Source organism: Cajanus cajan, chromosome 5, assembly GCF_000230855.2.
Source record: "Cajanus cajan strain Asha chromosome 5, NIPB_CcT2T_4, whole genome shotgun sequence".
NCBI lineage: Eukaryota > Viridiplantae > Streptophyta > Magnoliopsida > Fabales > Fabaceae > Cajanus > Cajanus cajan.
Genome location: NC_138521.1, coordinates 28514360 through 28531399, shown reverse-complemented (window position 1 = coordinate 28531399; position 17040 = coordinate 28514360). Strand labels below are relative to the sequence as shown.

The window sequence follows — 17040 nt, the reverse complement described above, 5'->3', positions numbered from 1 at the left end:
CAAAGATCCAAGAGGAGTTGGCTAGACATGAAGGTTTGGGCCAGTCAGGGCCCATCGGGCCCAATGGGCCTAGGAAGGCCCAAGTTGAACTTTTCATGGGCCATATTTTGTTATAGCTATTTTCATATGTTTTGTATACATCATGTTAGTATAGGTATCATATATTTTGGTCTTGTATTTTGGACCACATAGAGTAGCATTTTAGGTTTTAGGCTTGTTGGGCCTAGTTTTGGGCTTCATGGGCCTTTGGGCTTTTGGTACCCAATATTGGGCTCATTTTCATTCTTGTAATTTTTCCTTTCCATTGTATTTGTTTGACCATTGTATTTAGGTCATTAGATTAGGAAAATACAAGAAATACTAAAGTAGGTTAACTAGGTTAAATTAGGTTTAATTTGGAAGCCATTTAAGTTACATTTGAGTCACATGTTTTGCACCAATTGGTGGCTGAACATGTGATACTCAAATTAACCCTAAATGACTCTCAAATCAGACCTAGATGCACATTAGATACCTAAACTCACGGCCACACCCATGTGCACCAAAATTTGAATTCAAATTTCCAATTTGAATTCAAATTTTAGGCGCCAACTTGTGTAGTTTAGTCTAGGTGCCAAAACCGTCCCTACTTAAAGTGTTTCTCCTACACATTGTAATCACTTTTGAATATATGAAAATCTGAGTTGCTTCAGCCATTTTCAAGAGTCACTGAATCATTCAAGAGAGAACCTTAGAGAGTGCCTTCAAAATTCAATTAGGAAAACCTAGTTTCCTCCCCTTTGAAGTGTGCAATCCTTTGATGTTCTTGAGCTTGGATGCTTCCTTCAAGGCTTAGGCCTTCATTCCGCAAGCTTCTCACCTTCCTAAGGTGTTCATTCATTCGGTAGTATCTCCTTTGAAGTGGATCCGTGCCTAGAAGGAGCTTGGAGGAGTTCAATCATCACTTCTCCCACTCACTTCTATCATCAAGAATACTCAAGTCCAAGAGTGAACGATAATACTCAATGCTAGTCTGAAGAGGCTGATAAGAAAATACTAGCGTTGATGAGTGAAGTCAACGGGCTAGAAGTGGTCGACAATACTTTTGTACTGAATTGCATATTTAGTGGAACCCTTTAGTTGAAGGAGACTGGACGTAGCTCAGTCTGAGAGAACCAATATAAAATAATGTACACTACTTGTCATATTTCTTTTAGATGCATATCTTCCTTACTTATTAAATCCTTGTAAAAAACTTCGTCCACCAATAACCTCAAAGTGAAATCATCTTTCAGACGCAGATGCAAACTTTGATTAACATATCTAGTATACTGAAGATCTTTACCTACTGCTTATCTTTAAATGAAACTATCTTGAAAAGGAAAATGCAAGAACTTTAATCATTATTGTTATATGAAACATTGTCCTTCAGCAGACGATAAATATTTCAGACGCAATAACCTTGTGTTAAACAAATTCTACATAACCGTCTGGTATCTAAAAGTGCATTGGACGAAGAACATTATTCTTGCGAAAATGGTTTAAAATTCCTTCTTACACACACACACATATTGAACCCCCCCCCCCCTTCTATGTGTTTCATGTCTAACTTCAATTCTTGGTGCACATAAACTCAAACAATTAACTATAAAATCCCTAACCTTAAGGTAAGGAAGACATAATACACTTTTTAATGTTCTAGCTTTGATTGAGCAGCTAGAATAATCCTAGAACGTTCTCCAAATCGAAATATTTTTGGTACCCACCATGGGACTACGGTGAAACTTCCCCTGAGCCCCAAAGACTGTCAAGTTAAAAAATGTGGAAGGAGGTTTTGGTGGAAATGGCAGGTGGAACAATCTGAAATCATGAGACCTAACATCCAATTATGGAAGAGATGACGACCATGGTCGAGAGCCTAAGGGAGGAGTGTCGTAACCCGAAAAATTTCGATCTTACGACCAATTGTTTTAGACTCCCTTTTTGAAAAATCTCATCAATTAGGGAATGCCCGGAAACTAGACTAATCCTTAATTAATGGATTTGAAAAATGGTTCATGGAGTCGCCACTAATGTTTTGCTCAAAACATTAGAAAAAGAAAATATTTTCAAAAGTCCAATAATGGCCTTAATAACCAGAATTGGGTTCGGGGGTCGGTTACGTGTAGGGAAGGTGTTAAGAACCCCTACAACGCCCTAAATCAGTACCCTATGATGAAGCTAACATGATAATAATTAATGGATTAAATGTTAGATCCCCTTTTATTAATAATTATTTACATGCTTGAAATTTAAATTACACGACTTATCCTAAGATGTTTACATGATGATTATTTATTTAGAACAATATTTATTTAAGTAAAGGGGGTAACAAAGAGAGAAGAATATTAGCTGAAATACCTCTTACTCGAACTTTATTGAATCTTCAAGTTTGATGATCTCTAGGCGCTTTTTGACTGCCTTTCACACTATAATTTGCCTCACAAAATCTCAAGAAATACAATAGGAAGGAGAGAGAGAAATTTCAAATTATATGAAACTTTCTAGACGAATTTTTTTCGGCCTCGTGAATAGTGCTCGAGTCTACTATTTATAGACGTCAGAACTGACCAGAATGACCTGTTCTGGTTTCGGAACGAATGTTCTAAATCAGTTCGTTATGAGTTAAATTTGAATCTAGAACGGCCCGTTCCAGATTCAAACTTGACTCATAACAACCTATGCTGGAACGGCTCGTTTTGGCTCGTTCTCAACTAGGGTTTTTAGGTCTTTTAGTGGTTTGGAATGGCCCGTGCCAGATTAAGAACGGGCTGTTCCAAGCTACTAAATCAAACCTGTTGGGCTTTAGGCCTTCTGATGTCATATCATGTTGTTTCCATGCTTCGAAAGTTCATTTCCTTCATAATAGAAGTCCATTCCTTTGTTTACAGGTCCGAACGAAATTAGGTGTCTACAAGAAGAATGCTTAGGCTAAGAGGAGAGAGAAAAAGATCAAGAGGGAGGTTGAAGAAAATTGGCGAAAGGCAGATTAAATGCATGAGGCGATACAGGCCAACCTCAAGATGAAGGAGAGAGATCTAACAATAGAGGTGCTAAAGGATTAACTATAAAAATTCTAACCTTAGAATAAGGAAGGCATAATACACTTTTAAATATTTTGGCTTTGGTTGAGTGACTAAACTAACCCAAGAACATTCTCAAGATTGAAACACCATCAAATGAATCGAATCATTCTCATCCCCAAGTTATATAATTTAATTTAGAGTTATATAATTAATTATGGTCTTTTAATACGATCTAATCCATAAAGAAGTTTTCAATCGTTTCCAACAATTAGCTCATCAATCCTCACACAAAATAAGAACAAAATCACAACAAAAAATTTGAGCATACGAAATAGACGAGTAATGAATAGATGCTACAATTCAACAAACTGATGAGTCGATAAAAATTTGTCAGAAAGGTATAGCCCCTTGATACGAACCAAGTTCTATCATAAGAAGTTGGAGAAATTCTTCTTTTTAACAATGTAAAATTCTTGTTAAAGACTTTCAAAATAGTTACAATAAGTAAGGTTCACCTATTTATACATGTACCATATAGAAAGTGTGTTAGACACACTTTTAGTTGCCTAAAAAGTCCAAAAATAAGATTTGACACGCAAAATAAATATAATTATACTTGTAGTTACGTTATTTTTGTTCAACAACAATTTGCTCATTCAACAAAAATGCAGACAAAGAAAAAATCACGTTCAACAAAGTTGAAATATGATGAAAAAGAAAAATAAGTTTATTAAACCCTAAAAAATTCAGTTAAACATAAAATCAACTCGAAAATTATTAAAAACATTATAGTACCCAAAACTATTATACTAATTGGCTCTAATCCTTCACGCAAAATAAATGTCAATGTAAGTTTCCCATATTTTCAAAAGACAATCTGACATTGATTGTCATATGTTTTTTTTCATGATTAGCCCTCCTAGATTTTAGATTTTTTTTTTCTTTGAATCATAAATGTAATGGATTATGTCACATAATCATAAATTCCACGTAAAATAGAATTTCCATTTTCCATTTTCCACCTGTTTACTAGCAACAATCCTGGCCATCCAATAGACCATTACTTAATCTGACGGCTGCAATAACCTTTCCCCTCGGTAGGAAAGCGTGGAACCTGTCTTCTTCGAGATAATAACATGCCTCGAATAAAAAATGTGGTAATTCTATCATAAAGACATAATTAATACCTCACAAAATGTGATTGCTGCACCGCTGATTCTACGTGAGAAAATACCTCTCTCTCCAATAATGGTACCGGAGAGAACCGGTTCCCATACCGGTGAACACGAAATCACCGAACCTCTACGTACGCACCTTCACAACCTCTCCAACTTTCTCTCTTTTGCATCTTACTAAAACGCTGCGTTTTTGCAGTTCAAGGCGACCGCGACACGTGTCCAACCGGCGACGATTCTCCGATCGAGCAGGTATCCCTGACGGTGCCGGTGACCGACGATCCATCGCTGCCTTCGTTCACTTTCCGGACATGGATTTTGGGAACCCTAGCGTGCGCGCTTCTCTCGTTCCTGAACCAGTTCTTCTGGTACCGGCGGGAGCCGCTGTCGATGACGGCGATCTCGGCGCAGATCGCGGTGGTGCCGGTGGGACACCTGATGGCGGCGACGGTGACGGAGCGCGTGTTCATGAAGGGGACGAGGTGGGAGTTCACGCTGAACCCGGGGAAGTTCAACGTGAAGGAGCACGTGCTTATCACCATCTTCGCCAATTCCGGAGCCGCTAGCGTCTACGCCATTCACTTCGTCAGCATCGTCAAAGTGTTCTACAAAAGAGAAATTTCGCTGTTACTGGGCTGGCTCGTCGTTCTGGGTACCCACTTGTTGGGCCTCTCTTGGGCCGGCGTTTTTCGTCGCTACTTAGTCGAGCCCGCTGCCATGTGGTGGCCCCAGAATCTCGTACAGGTCTCGCTTTTCAGGTAGATACAATGGTAATGACATTTTTATTTTATTTTTTTACGTGTGCCATGCCATGAAAAGGTTGCTATTTATTATCCCTTTTTGATAATTAGTAAAGAATAAATATTTGTTTTTAAACTATTAAAATTAAAGTTCATACCGATTTTTTTTAAGTTAAATTATACTATTAGTTCATTTTTTTTTATCGATCTCCAATTTTGATTTTTCTACTTCAAAATAGAGTTATTTAGGTCTTCAAATTTTAAAACATAAAATTTTGATAATCTCGTCAAATTGATAATCATTAATCTTTAAGTGATATGATAATTGGTAACATAATATTTAGAAATAAAAATCTTAAAAAAAATCATATAAATAAGATTATTAATAAAAATAAATTTCAATCAAGAGTTAATCACCTATACATTACCAGTGTAAAGTTTTTTTACACTGACAGTCAATTAGAGCCGTTAATAGTGTCTTTTCATCTGCTCACTTAATTAAATTAAAATAAAAAAGGCATTATTAATGACTCTGATTGACTGCCAGTGTAAAAAATTTTACATTAGCAGTGTATAGGTGATTAACTCTTAAAGTAAATACAAATGAATATATTTTATATGTTATTTCTAAATTTTTATTCTTAGATATCATATCACTAAATATCACGTAAATTTAGTGATTATACGTTATAGAAAAGTCAAAATTTAATGATCAATGAATATCAAATTGATACTAGAATCAAAGTTTTGCATTATAGATTGAAAAAATAGAAAAACTAAAATTACAATTTAACCTATTTTTTAGTATATAAAAGAGAATAAAGATTATGCGGTGTAAAATAATTTTACATTGTTATTCAATTACAAACTATTATCTATGGCAAGTTTGGTGCTTCTTTTGATAATTACATTAAAAATCATATCAACATTGATTTTACATGGTATGATGACTAAATCCTATATAAGTTACATTATAATTAAAATTTATAATATGTAAATACTTTTTAAATATATAAATTATATTTTAAAATTATAATAAATAACTTAAATTACTATAGAAAATTATTTATATTTTCTAAAAATTATTTAGATTTAATTTATAAATAGAAATAAAAATATCAATTCAACGAGATAAAAGACTAAAAAGATAAATATATAAATCTAAAACGATGATAATTTGAGATAATTTGGACTTCAAAGAAAAAAAAAATTAAGTAACTATGAAATTAATATATGAAATGCACATCATAATGAGAAAAAAAATTGAAATGTTGGATTAGGAGAGTAAGAATTTTATATTCTCATTAACAAAAAAAAACTTCCAAGTTGTGCATTGTTTATAATATAAAAATAAGGACATGTTTGTATAAACTTTTTGCTAAAACCCTATTTTGGTCCCTTATAATCTTTTTTTGTTTCAATTTAGTCCTTCATTAATTTTTTGTCTCAAATTGGTCCCAAATTAATTAATTGGTTTCAATTTAGTCCCAAATTAATTAATTAGTTTCAATGTGGGACTTCCGTCCAAATTATTTAAACGGAGTTAACTTTTGGCCACGTGGATGCCACGTAGATGCATACGTGGCATCCACGTGGATGAGAAAATTCTTTTTAATATACCTGGACCCGGAACGGCCCGTTCTGAAACCGGAACGGGCCGTTCTGGTTGCAAAATTAAAACACCACCAGTGAAGCAGAACGGGCCGTTCTGAAATTAGAACGGGCCGTTCTGGTTTCAGAACGGCCCGTTCCAGAACTGTGAATAAAATATTCTTTAATTAATTGTGTTTTTGATATTATAATTATGCAATTTTGATCTCTAAGGTTTTAATTGAGTAATTTCAGTCCTTAAAAGATTATAATTGTGTAATTTTAGTCGCATAATTTTTAATTGAACAATTTTAATCTCTCAAATATCATAATTGTGGAATTTTAGTCTTTCTCATTAAAAATTTAATAATTTTAAAATTTTAATATATATATATATAATGTTTTAAAACTATATAATTGTTTGTTTATTTAAATTAACGTATATTTTTTTTTAATGTATCAAATGATATATATTTACTATTACTAAATAAATAAAATTTATATATTATTAGTATTTTAATATTACTGATAAATTAATATCAATAATATTTTTACCCTTTTTATAAATAAACTAATAATTTGATAAATATAACTTAATATATATTAATATACTTTTACAAAAATATAAATATATAAGATTAGATATATATTTCTAATTAATATACTTATATTTTTGTAAAAGTATATTAATATATAACAATTTATATTTATCAAATTATTAGTTTATCTATAAATATATTAATAATATTATTGATATAATATCGAAAATTATAATATAGGTTAATTTGAATAGATAAATAATTATTTAATTTTAAAACATTATATATATATATATATATTAAAATTATTAATTTTTAATGGGAGAAACAAAAATCATACTATTATGATATTTGAGGGACTAAAATTGTTCAATTAAAAATTGAAGGACCAAAATCGCGCAATTGCAATTCTTTAAGGACTAAAATTATGCAATTAAAATCTTGGAGATCCCAAAACTGCACAATTGTAATACTTGAGGGATAAAAAATGCAATTAAACCAATATTCTTAATTAATTTTATTAAAAAATATAATAATTAATAAGATAAAAGGAATATCACTTTATAATTTTTTGCAACTTATTTAAGATTAAAGGAATAAAATGATAAAAATTAATAAGATAAACATAATAAAATAAAATATAAAATAAATATTAATATATTTATTTTATTGGATATAATAACATAATTAAAATATAATTAATAATATATATTTTATAAAATTATTAATATGTTATATATAAAAAAATAAAATAAAACCGGAAGGGCCCGTTCTGAAACTGGAACGGGCCGTTCTGGTGCATTTTGGGTGTGTTAATTTTGCACTTGAAACGGGCCGTTCCGGATGCAAAATTAACACACCAAAAGTGCACCCAGAACGGCCTGTTCCGGTTTCAGAACGGGGCCGTTCTGGGTCCAGGTGTTTTCAAAAAAATTCTCTTCCACGTGGATGTCACGTATGCATCTACGTGGCGTCCACGTGGCCAAAAGTTAACACCGTTAAAGAAATTTGGACGGAAAGTCTCACATTGAAACCAATTAATTAATTTAGGACTAAATTGAAACTAATTAATTAGTTTGGGACCAAATTGAGACCAAAAATTAATGAGGGACTAAATTGAAACAAAAAAAAATTATAAGGGACTAAAATAAGGTTTTAGCCTAAATTTTTTTATAAGTACTTTTAAGAGAAAAAAAAATAGAAAAGAAAAATGAAATAAGTTTCATTATAAATTAAAAGTGACTCATGCTTAAACTAATTTTGTAGAAAACTCTTTTCTATTAACTTTACTAAAATCTTATTTTTAATTTTTGTATAAGCTAATTTTAACTTATGAAAGAGTATTTCAATTTTTCTTTCTAGAAATATTTCTGAATAAGTTTACCTAAATATGCCTTAAGAATAATACTAATAAATCTTTCTAACATTCTCTTTTAAGCATTATTAACTATTAGTTGAAATTTATGGCAAATTACAAAATTTAATAGATTCTACTACCAAATCAAGAGGAAAAAAAATGAGACCACAAAGAGTTTATTCTCCTTCCTAACTGTTTTGTGTTGTGGTGAATATGGAGCTGTGAGAAAACGTTTTATACCTTGCTCTTCACAGTATTCCATAAACTCTGCCGATGTGAATTCTCCACCTCTGTTCGACCTCAAAGCTTTAATTTGCTTGTTAGTCTCTTTCTCCACCATGACTTTAAACTTTTTAAAAGCTTCAAATGCCTTTGATTTTTCTTGCAAGAAATATACCCAGGTCTTTCGAGAGAAATCATCTATGAAAGAGATGAAATATTTCTTACCACTGAAGGATGCAGGAGAGATTGGTCCACACAAGTCAGTGTGTATCAGGCCAAGTTGCTCCTTTACTTTGTACTCGGACGAGTTCGGAAAACTTGTTCTTGTATGCTTTCCGAGTACACATGCTTCACAAAACTTCTTGTCAAACTCAACACCACGTAGTTCGTGCACCAACTCCTTCCTTGATAGCTCGGCCAAACCTCCAAAGTTCAAATGCCCAAAACGAAAATGCCACATCATGGCTTCATCCTTCACATCCAGCTTCAAGCACTTATTTTGAAGGATGTTCAGCTCCAGTTTATACATCCGATTCTTTTTCATCTCTACTCGGGCTATTAAACGATCATGTTTGTCCTTCAAATAAAGCACTCGATCCTTCATCAGAACCGAGTTGCCTTTCTCCATCATCTGCCCCATGCTTAAGATGTTGCTCTTAAGTTCGGGAACGTAGTAGACATTTCTTATTTCTCCAACTCGTTCATCCTTCTGCATAAACTTGATGGTTCCATGCCTTTTTACCGCAACCTTGGAATCATCTCCAAATGACACGAATCCAGCCTTCACCTTGATGAGTTCGTTGAAGAAACTCTCTTCTCCACACATATGATTGCTCGCCCCAGTGTCCAAATACCAGACCGAGTTGTTTAAGCAACTCGAATCAAGCTCGGCTTCTGACTTCTCATCTGAGCTTGGAAGCTCAACTACTGATCTCTCCACGCAACTCAAGTTTAGCTCATCCTCGGAGGCACAACTCGGACGTAGCTTGGTCTCCGAGCTCTGCGTCATCATCAAAATTCCTGCTTCCTCGTCCTCTTCTTCTATGAGAAGATTCTTCTCTTTCTCTTCACTTCGGCTTTTAGCTCGGCAATACTTTGCTATGTGACCGTATTTGCCACAGTTGTAGCAATTTTCCGATCTGCATTCTTTTGCGTAGTGGCCGAGTTTGCCACACTTATAACATTCCACCTCGGACCTCGGCTGACTTCCTTGGCTACGATCACCTCGTCCTTGTCCACCTCCATGATCACCTCGTCCTCTACCTCGTCCTTGATCACCTCGTCCTTTGCCTCGTCCTTGATCACCTCGTCCTTGATCACCTCGTCCTTGTCCACTTGATCTTCGGCCCTGGGTGTTCCGAGTTTCATTCAAATCAAGTTGCGCCTGTAATGCTTGATCAAGAGTACCCTTCATCTTCCTCCTCCTTTGTTCGTGGGCTTCTAGTGACCCAGCGAGCTCTTCCACTGAGAGAACTGACAAGTCCTTTGACTCCTCAATTACGCATGCAATACTCTTGAAATCATCTGTTAATAATCTCAAGATTTTCTCCACAATTCTACTTGCTGGCATTGGCTCCCCATTCCTTCCGAGTTGGTTAGCCAACTTCTCCACCCGAGTTATGTACTCGGATACTTGTTCCTTATCCTCCATCTTCAAACACTCAAACTCTCCTCGGAGAGTTTGAAGTCGGATCTGTCTGACACGGTGGTTACCTCTGTGCACAACCTCCAAGATCTTCCATGCTTCCTTTGAAGATGCAGCGTTTGCAATCTTCTCGAAGCCTGACTCATCCACGGCATTGTACAAAAAATACAAAGCTGATTTGTCCTTCACTCGTGTCTTTTCCAATGCGGCAATCTGAGCCACAGATTGGTCTTCGTCCTCCTCGGGTTCTTGAAACCCCTTCTCTACTATATCCCATAGACTTTGGGAACCCAACAAGGTCTTCATCTGTAAATACCAATTATCATAATTGGTTTTCTTTGACAGTTGTGGTACAGTCATTCCATTAACAACCTTCGTCATTACTCTCTCTTTCTTCTTTCCTCCCCTTCACAGGCGCACACTATTTTCCTCTCACACTCGGCACTCAGAGCATAAAGCTCTAATACCAATTTGTAAAAAAAAATAAGAGAGACGAGGTAATACTAATGTTGTGGGTGAACGTAGCAACTCACTGTATTTTTTATTGAATAAGAGATGACCTTTAAATAGCCATTTTACAACGTACTGAACTAACAAGAAGATAATAAAATATCTTATCAAATCAAAACTTATCAAAAAACTATCTTATCTAATCTGAAACAAAATAACTCAAAAGATAAATCAAATAATTCCAGATAACTTAAATCGGATATCTCGGATATCTCGGAATCTCTAGAAATTTAAGATTTTCCAACATTTTGGTTGCTTGACCTCTTCTACTAAGAGTTTGTTTAATACACATAATATAGTTGCATAATAACATCAGTTATTTTGTTATTCGCTTATCATATCATATGTTATAAACTATAGTACGTCTACATAAATTATGAGGCCGAATTTGATTTAAAAAAAAAATTACAATGTCAAACTTACACTTAAAAAAAATGGCGTTGTTTCTCACATGATTTTTTTTTCCCAAAATATATAGATAACGTGGTATGTCTTTGTAGCCTCAATCTTTCTAACGTGACTCACTTCAATTATGTTCAACTTATCCTTAATTTTTATAATGAAGAAAAATAGGTTTCTTGTAACTTGTAAGAGAAGTGCTACCAAAACTCTAAAGTAATATTGATACTAAATCCTAACATCAGAGTATGAACAATAGAAAACAAACAAATAAAAGAAATATAGAAACCTTTCTGAGGAAGAATCAGCTTCTTCACTCAGCCCGACCAAATAATCTTTCTAACAAATTCCTTGATACGCATAACGCATCTTGACAACCCCCTACCTGGTAGATATCTGTTCATTTCTTCATGCTAAATTTATTTACAACATTAGCATCTATGACTTATAAGAATCTGTATGAAGACATATTAAGTGGGTGGCACGGTGATAATATTCACCTTGTGTTTCCATGTCATTCCATGCCCACTGCAAAAGGCACAAGACTGGTGAAATGATCATTATGAAAGTGATGTAAACCAGAGAAATTTTGTTTTAGGTGGACATATAGAGCTAATAACACACTACCTCTTATTAGAAGTTATTAGAAGTCATGTATGTGGATTGTGGAACACACTAAACTCACTCATTTAGTGCAACTTACATAGATTTCAAGTAAACACCCACTTTCGTCCTTGAATTTGGAAGATATTTTGTCATATTAGTCCTTGAAATTAAGAAATTGTCCAATAAGTCTTTATAATGTCAAATAAGTCCTTAAATTTAATTATTTACCGTTATTTTGATCTCTAAATATATCAAATCTTATTATTTTAATCACATATTTTTTTTTAGTTTTGAACTAATTTGATTGTAAATTTATACTTTCAACGACATATTTTACAATTTTTTAGATTTTAGAAACTAATATGACATTTTCTAAATTTAAAGACCAATTTGGATGTTTGATCCATAGATTTCACTTGATAATAAAGAACATCTTGTTAGCATTTTTCTATTGAGCAATTTTCCACTTGTATATGTATAAAAAATGATGAGATTTTTAACCGTCTTCATTTCTAATTCCATTTTACGCAATCAATGTTATAACTCTTGCACAAAATAATGGATGTCAGGGTGCTGCACGAGAATGAGGAGAGGCCAAAGGGTGGTTTAACACGGAATCAGTTCTTCCTCGTAACATTTGTTTGTAGTTTTGCTTATTATGTGTTTCCAGGCCACTTGTTCCCAATGTTAACATCACTTTCTTGGATATGCTGGATGTTTCCCACTTCTATTATAGCACAACAGCTAGGTTCAGGGCTGCGTGGACTTGGAGTAGGTGTTGTTGGTTTTGACTGGTCCACTGTATGTGCTTACCTTGGGACCCCTCTGGCTAGTCCTTGGTTTGCCACGGCTAATGTTGCTGCTGGTTTTGTCATTTTCATATACCTCCTCACACCCTTTTCTTATTGGCTTAACATTTACAAGGCAAGAAGGTTTCCCATATTTTCGGATGATCTATTCACGTCCAATGGCCAAAAATACAACATCTCAAGTATTGTTGACTCCAACTTTCACCTTGATTTGGAGGCTTATCAGCGTGAGGGCCCTCTTTACTTCAGCATCAACTTTGCTATGACATATGGCTTCGCTTTTGCTTGCCTTGCTGCCACCCTTGTACATGTATTGCTCTTTCATGGGAGGTGCAAGTTTTCACGCTCTTATGTCTTTGAAAATAATATACTTGTGTTGACGTGGTTGAATAAGTCAATATGAGTTTCAATGGTGCAGTGAAATATTGCAGCTAAGCAAGTCTGCTTTCCAAGAGAAGAAGATAGATATACACACAAAGCTTATGAGGAAATACTATAAGCAAGTTCCTGAATGGTGGTTTGTTTGCATTCTTCTGTTCACCATCACGACAATTATGTTTATGTGTGTGAATTACGAGGACCAACTCCAGCTTCCATGGTGGGGTGTGATATTAGCCTGTGCTATTGCCATGTTGTTCACACTTCCTATTGGAGTAATCAAAGCCACGACAAATCAGGTACAGGTCTATACAATAAAACACATTGTACTTTTGGTCATTTAATGGAAATTTCCTGTGGTAACATTACAAAGTTGAACAGTACTTCTGTGATACAACATTGTACTGATGCAACAAGTATGACAAATTTTATTTTCTACTGGATTCTGCCTTGGAACTATACTCAAATCATTCTAGTGGTTTTTAAACTGCCACACTAGCAATTCTACTGCTATAACTAATTTTGTAATTGCACCAGAGACTTGGTTAACTTAATTTGAAAGCTTTTAAAAGTATAGGTGCTATGCTACTTCTGATAGTGGAACTGAATATGACTAGAAATATTTGATATTGTCTCTATTATTATCAAATTGGTGACTCTTAACATTTGTTTCTGTTCCCGGGAAGGCACCGGCTTTGAATGTGTTAACAGAGTATATAATAGGATACATCTATCCGGGGTATCCTATTGCTAACATCTTGTTTAAAGTGTTTGGGAATGGAAGTGTTAAACAAGGAATTTCCTTTTTGGAAGACTTCAAGCTTGGTCATTACATGAAGATTCCTCCTAGAGCAATGTTCACGGCACAGGTTTGCACTCCCAATTAATCTACCTAGAAGTAAAATGTCACTTTTATGTTGAGTAATGATACTTGTACAAATTTATAATTACACATATTCTTTGGAAAAAAAAGGGCTATGCCAATCATTATAATTTTATACTGCCATCCTATCATAAAGTATCATTTATAGTAAATTTGTTGACTTTTACAACTACCTTAAAAGTCATACTCATAATTATTTCTGATTGGTCGACAGTGACAATTAAACCCATATTCCTTAATACTCCCAAGCAAGTCATTGGATAACTCCTGGTCTCACTGTTAACTTGTTGCTAAATGGTCCATTATGCAAATATCTCGCATGGTTCTTGAAAGTATCTTTTTCTTTTTTATTTCTACTTAGCTTCTACTGGTGTAGCATGTAATATCATTCCCTTGCATGCTTTATTCCTTTCTAGATATTTGGCACCACTATATCTGCATTGGTGCATTCAGTAACAGCTTGGTGGCTGATGAACACTATTCCAAATATATGCGATAGAGAGTTGCTTCCACCAGGCAGCTCATGGACATGCCCTAGTGATCATGTATTCTATGATGCATCTGTGATAATGGGATTGATAGGGCCTCGTAGAATATTTGGAGATCTTGGACATTACTCGGCCATCAATTGGTTCTTTTTGGCTGGAGCTATTGTTCCTATCATAGTTTGGCTAGCACACAAGGCATTTCCAAATAAACAATGGATTAGACTAGTCAACATTCCTGTGATCTTGACAGGAGTAGCGCAAATGCCTCCAGCTACACCAGTGAACTACACTAGTTGGGTTCTTGTTGGATTTGCCTCAGGGTTTGTTGCTTATCGCTATAACCGTGGATGGTGGAGTCGACACAACTATGTGCTATCTGGGGGACTTGATGCTGGATTAGCCTTCATGGGGGTGTTGCTTTACATTTGTTTGGGGATGCAGCAGATCAACCTAAACTGGTGGGGCAGTGACCCTGATGGATGCCCTTTAGCTTCATGTCCAACGGCTCATGGGATCGAAGAGTGTCCTCTTTACTGAAGTGAAGCAGCCCCAAGTATTGTTTTGGTAAACCGTAAACTTCTATATAAACACAGAAATGTTAATAACAATCTCTTATTAGTACTTTCTTTCCAATTGATTTTACAACTTTTGGTAGGTTGTACCATTAAATAAGAAAAGATACGTAAAATGAGATGCAAAATTTATAAAATTTGTAATTTTCAATAAATTTTAGTTAACAATAAAGATAATGTTAAAAGGAGAATATCACTAGCATTCTTCCAACACTTAATAAGAAGAGAAAATGAATTGAATTTCTCTCAAACAAAAATTAACTTATGCACTTAATTTTTTATAGATATTGTCTCATTTATCTTCTTCAAAAATCGAAGTGCATAAATTGATTTTAATTTATGAGAAAAGTTTAAATCATTTTACTTTTTTTTAATGTGTTTATAAAGAAGTTTATCCAAACATATTTATCTTTTTTTAATTTCTCTATATATAATAATTTCACATAAGCATTTAATAAAATTTATAAAATAAAAAGATAAACTTTTATTAGATGTATAAAATATATTAGGCTTAAATAAGAATTTAGTTCATGTTATTTAGAGCCTTTTCACTTTTCATTCTTTTTTTTTAATTGTTTGTTCATAACTTTTTTTTAACGTTTTAAAAAAATAGTCCCTGTCGTGCACTCTAGTTAGAAAAATTTCAATGTGGCGAATAGTGTCTATTTTATTCATATAATTTCACATAAGCATTGCAATGTAATTATGTTTTTTTTTTTCAAAACAAAGAACAAAATGCATTTTAATTTTAATTAAATAAAAAAAAGTAAAGGTGTGTGGTGTCATTATGACATTTAGGGTTTTTGCATTATCACCCAATCTTTGGTTGTCCCTTCAATGACTGATAGTCAAGTTGTCTTTTACAAGTTAATCAATTCACCAAGGAGTGATGCCAATGTGTGAATGTGGAAATGAAATGTGAATGTTGATGTCAAAGACTGTAGACAATCCTCAACAAAGGTTTTGGAGATGTATAAATTAGAATGTGGGCATGACAATGTTAGTAAGTTTTAGTAATTTTTAATACCTTTTGACTTGTAACCTTTTTTGTGTATAGTAAAGGAGGTTGTAAGCTATTTTAAGTTTTAGTATTTTTTAATACCTTTCGATTTGTAACCTTTTTTTGTGTATAGAAAAGGAAGTTATAAGCTATTTGGGCTACTGAGGTTGAAGAAAACATTGGTTCAAGTGAGGATACTTGTTCTTACCGGAATTTGACCGTAGGGGTGATCCGTCCAGTAAGATCGGTGAACCTCCTTTGCTTGATGTATTGGTGCTCCAAGATGGGGGAGGTACCTGCAAAAGAGACTCCGATGTCAAAGTTAGGGTTTGTATGAGTAATAGTCTCGTATAAGTAATGCACGTATCTTGGAGTGAATTAGGTTTGCTTTGGGCTCTGGGTCTGAGATAAGATATGATAGCGGATCTCGTCTGGGGCGAGATCCTCGGTAATCAGTGATTAGATAATGGATCTCGTATGGGCGAGATCCTCGGGAATGAGTTGCGATTCACCTGAATGCCAAGCTGACGTCACACGACACATGCCCGGGATCATCTTGCACTGTGATGCCGAGCTTGGAGTTCGGCTTCGCGGTACGGTCAGTACAATACTCAAATGGGTTGTGCATGCTTGTCATTGTTGATATAGTTAAAATACTATATAATTATATCACAATGCTTAAGTGAAATCAAATGAAGGAAATAGACATATTCTATTAGCCACGTCAATTATTTTTTTTTTTAAACGAAAGTGAACAAGGATTATTTTTGAAATGTTAAAAAAATTAGGGAGAAAACGATAAAAGAAACACAAAGACTAAAAGTTAAAAAAAAAAAAAAACTAAATTACATAGAAAAATTATATTTAAGCTAATGTGTTATAATAATAAGGTATATAAACTAAACTCTTATCATAAAAAAAAATGTTACTCTTGTGCACTTGTATAACTCAAGGTGTTGCAAGGATCAATTTACATCAGCTCAATCTAAGTTAGAAAAAGAGGAATGTTTTGCCTCAATATGATAGACTCCAACTTCAAAACTATTTGATTTTAAACATGGTTTTTTTATGCGACATTCTCAT

General features: G+C 34.0%; 1 protein-coding gene across 1 annotated transcript; it reads left to right on the top strand.

Annotated features, from left to right (window-relative positions):
* Positions 1-3913: 3913 nt before the first annotated feature.
* LOC109790778 (oligopeptide transporter 7) lies at positions 3914-15030 on the top strand. Its single transcript, XM_020350009.3, has 6 exons — positions 3914-4350; positions 4419-4977; positions 12397-12966; positions 13055-13313; positions 13701-13883; positions 14314-15030. The coding sequence occupies exons 1-6, from the start codon at positions 4293-4295 to the stop codon at positions 14920-14922; spliced, it is 2238 nt and encodes a 745-aa protein (XP_020205598.1). The 5' UTR covers positions 3914-4292; the 3' UTR covers positions 14923-15030.
* Positions 15031-17040: the final 2010 nt, after the last annotated feature.

Excerpts from the sequence above, each read along its gene's own strand:
- LOC109790778 (XM_020350009.3), top strand. The coding sequence starts at position 4,293 with ATGGTACCGGAGAGAACCGGTTCCCATACCGGTGAACACGAAATCACC. Across the intron at positions 12,967-13,054 it reads GTATTGCTCTTTCATGGGAG|TGAAATATTGCAGCTAAGCA; the intron begins GTGCAAGTTTTC and ends TCAATGGTGCAG. Across the intron at positions 13,314-13,700 it reads TCAAAGCCACGACAAATCAG|GCACCGGCTTTGAATGTGTT; the intron begins GTACAGGTCTAT and ends GTTCCCGGGAAG.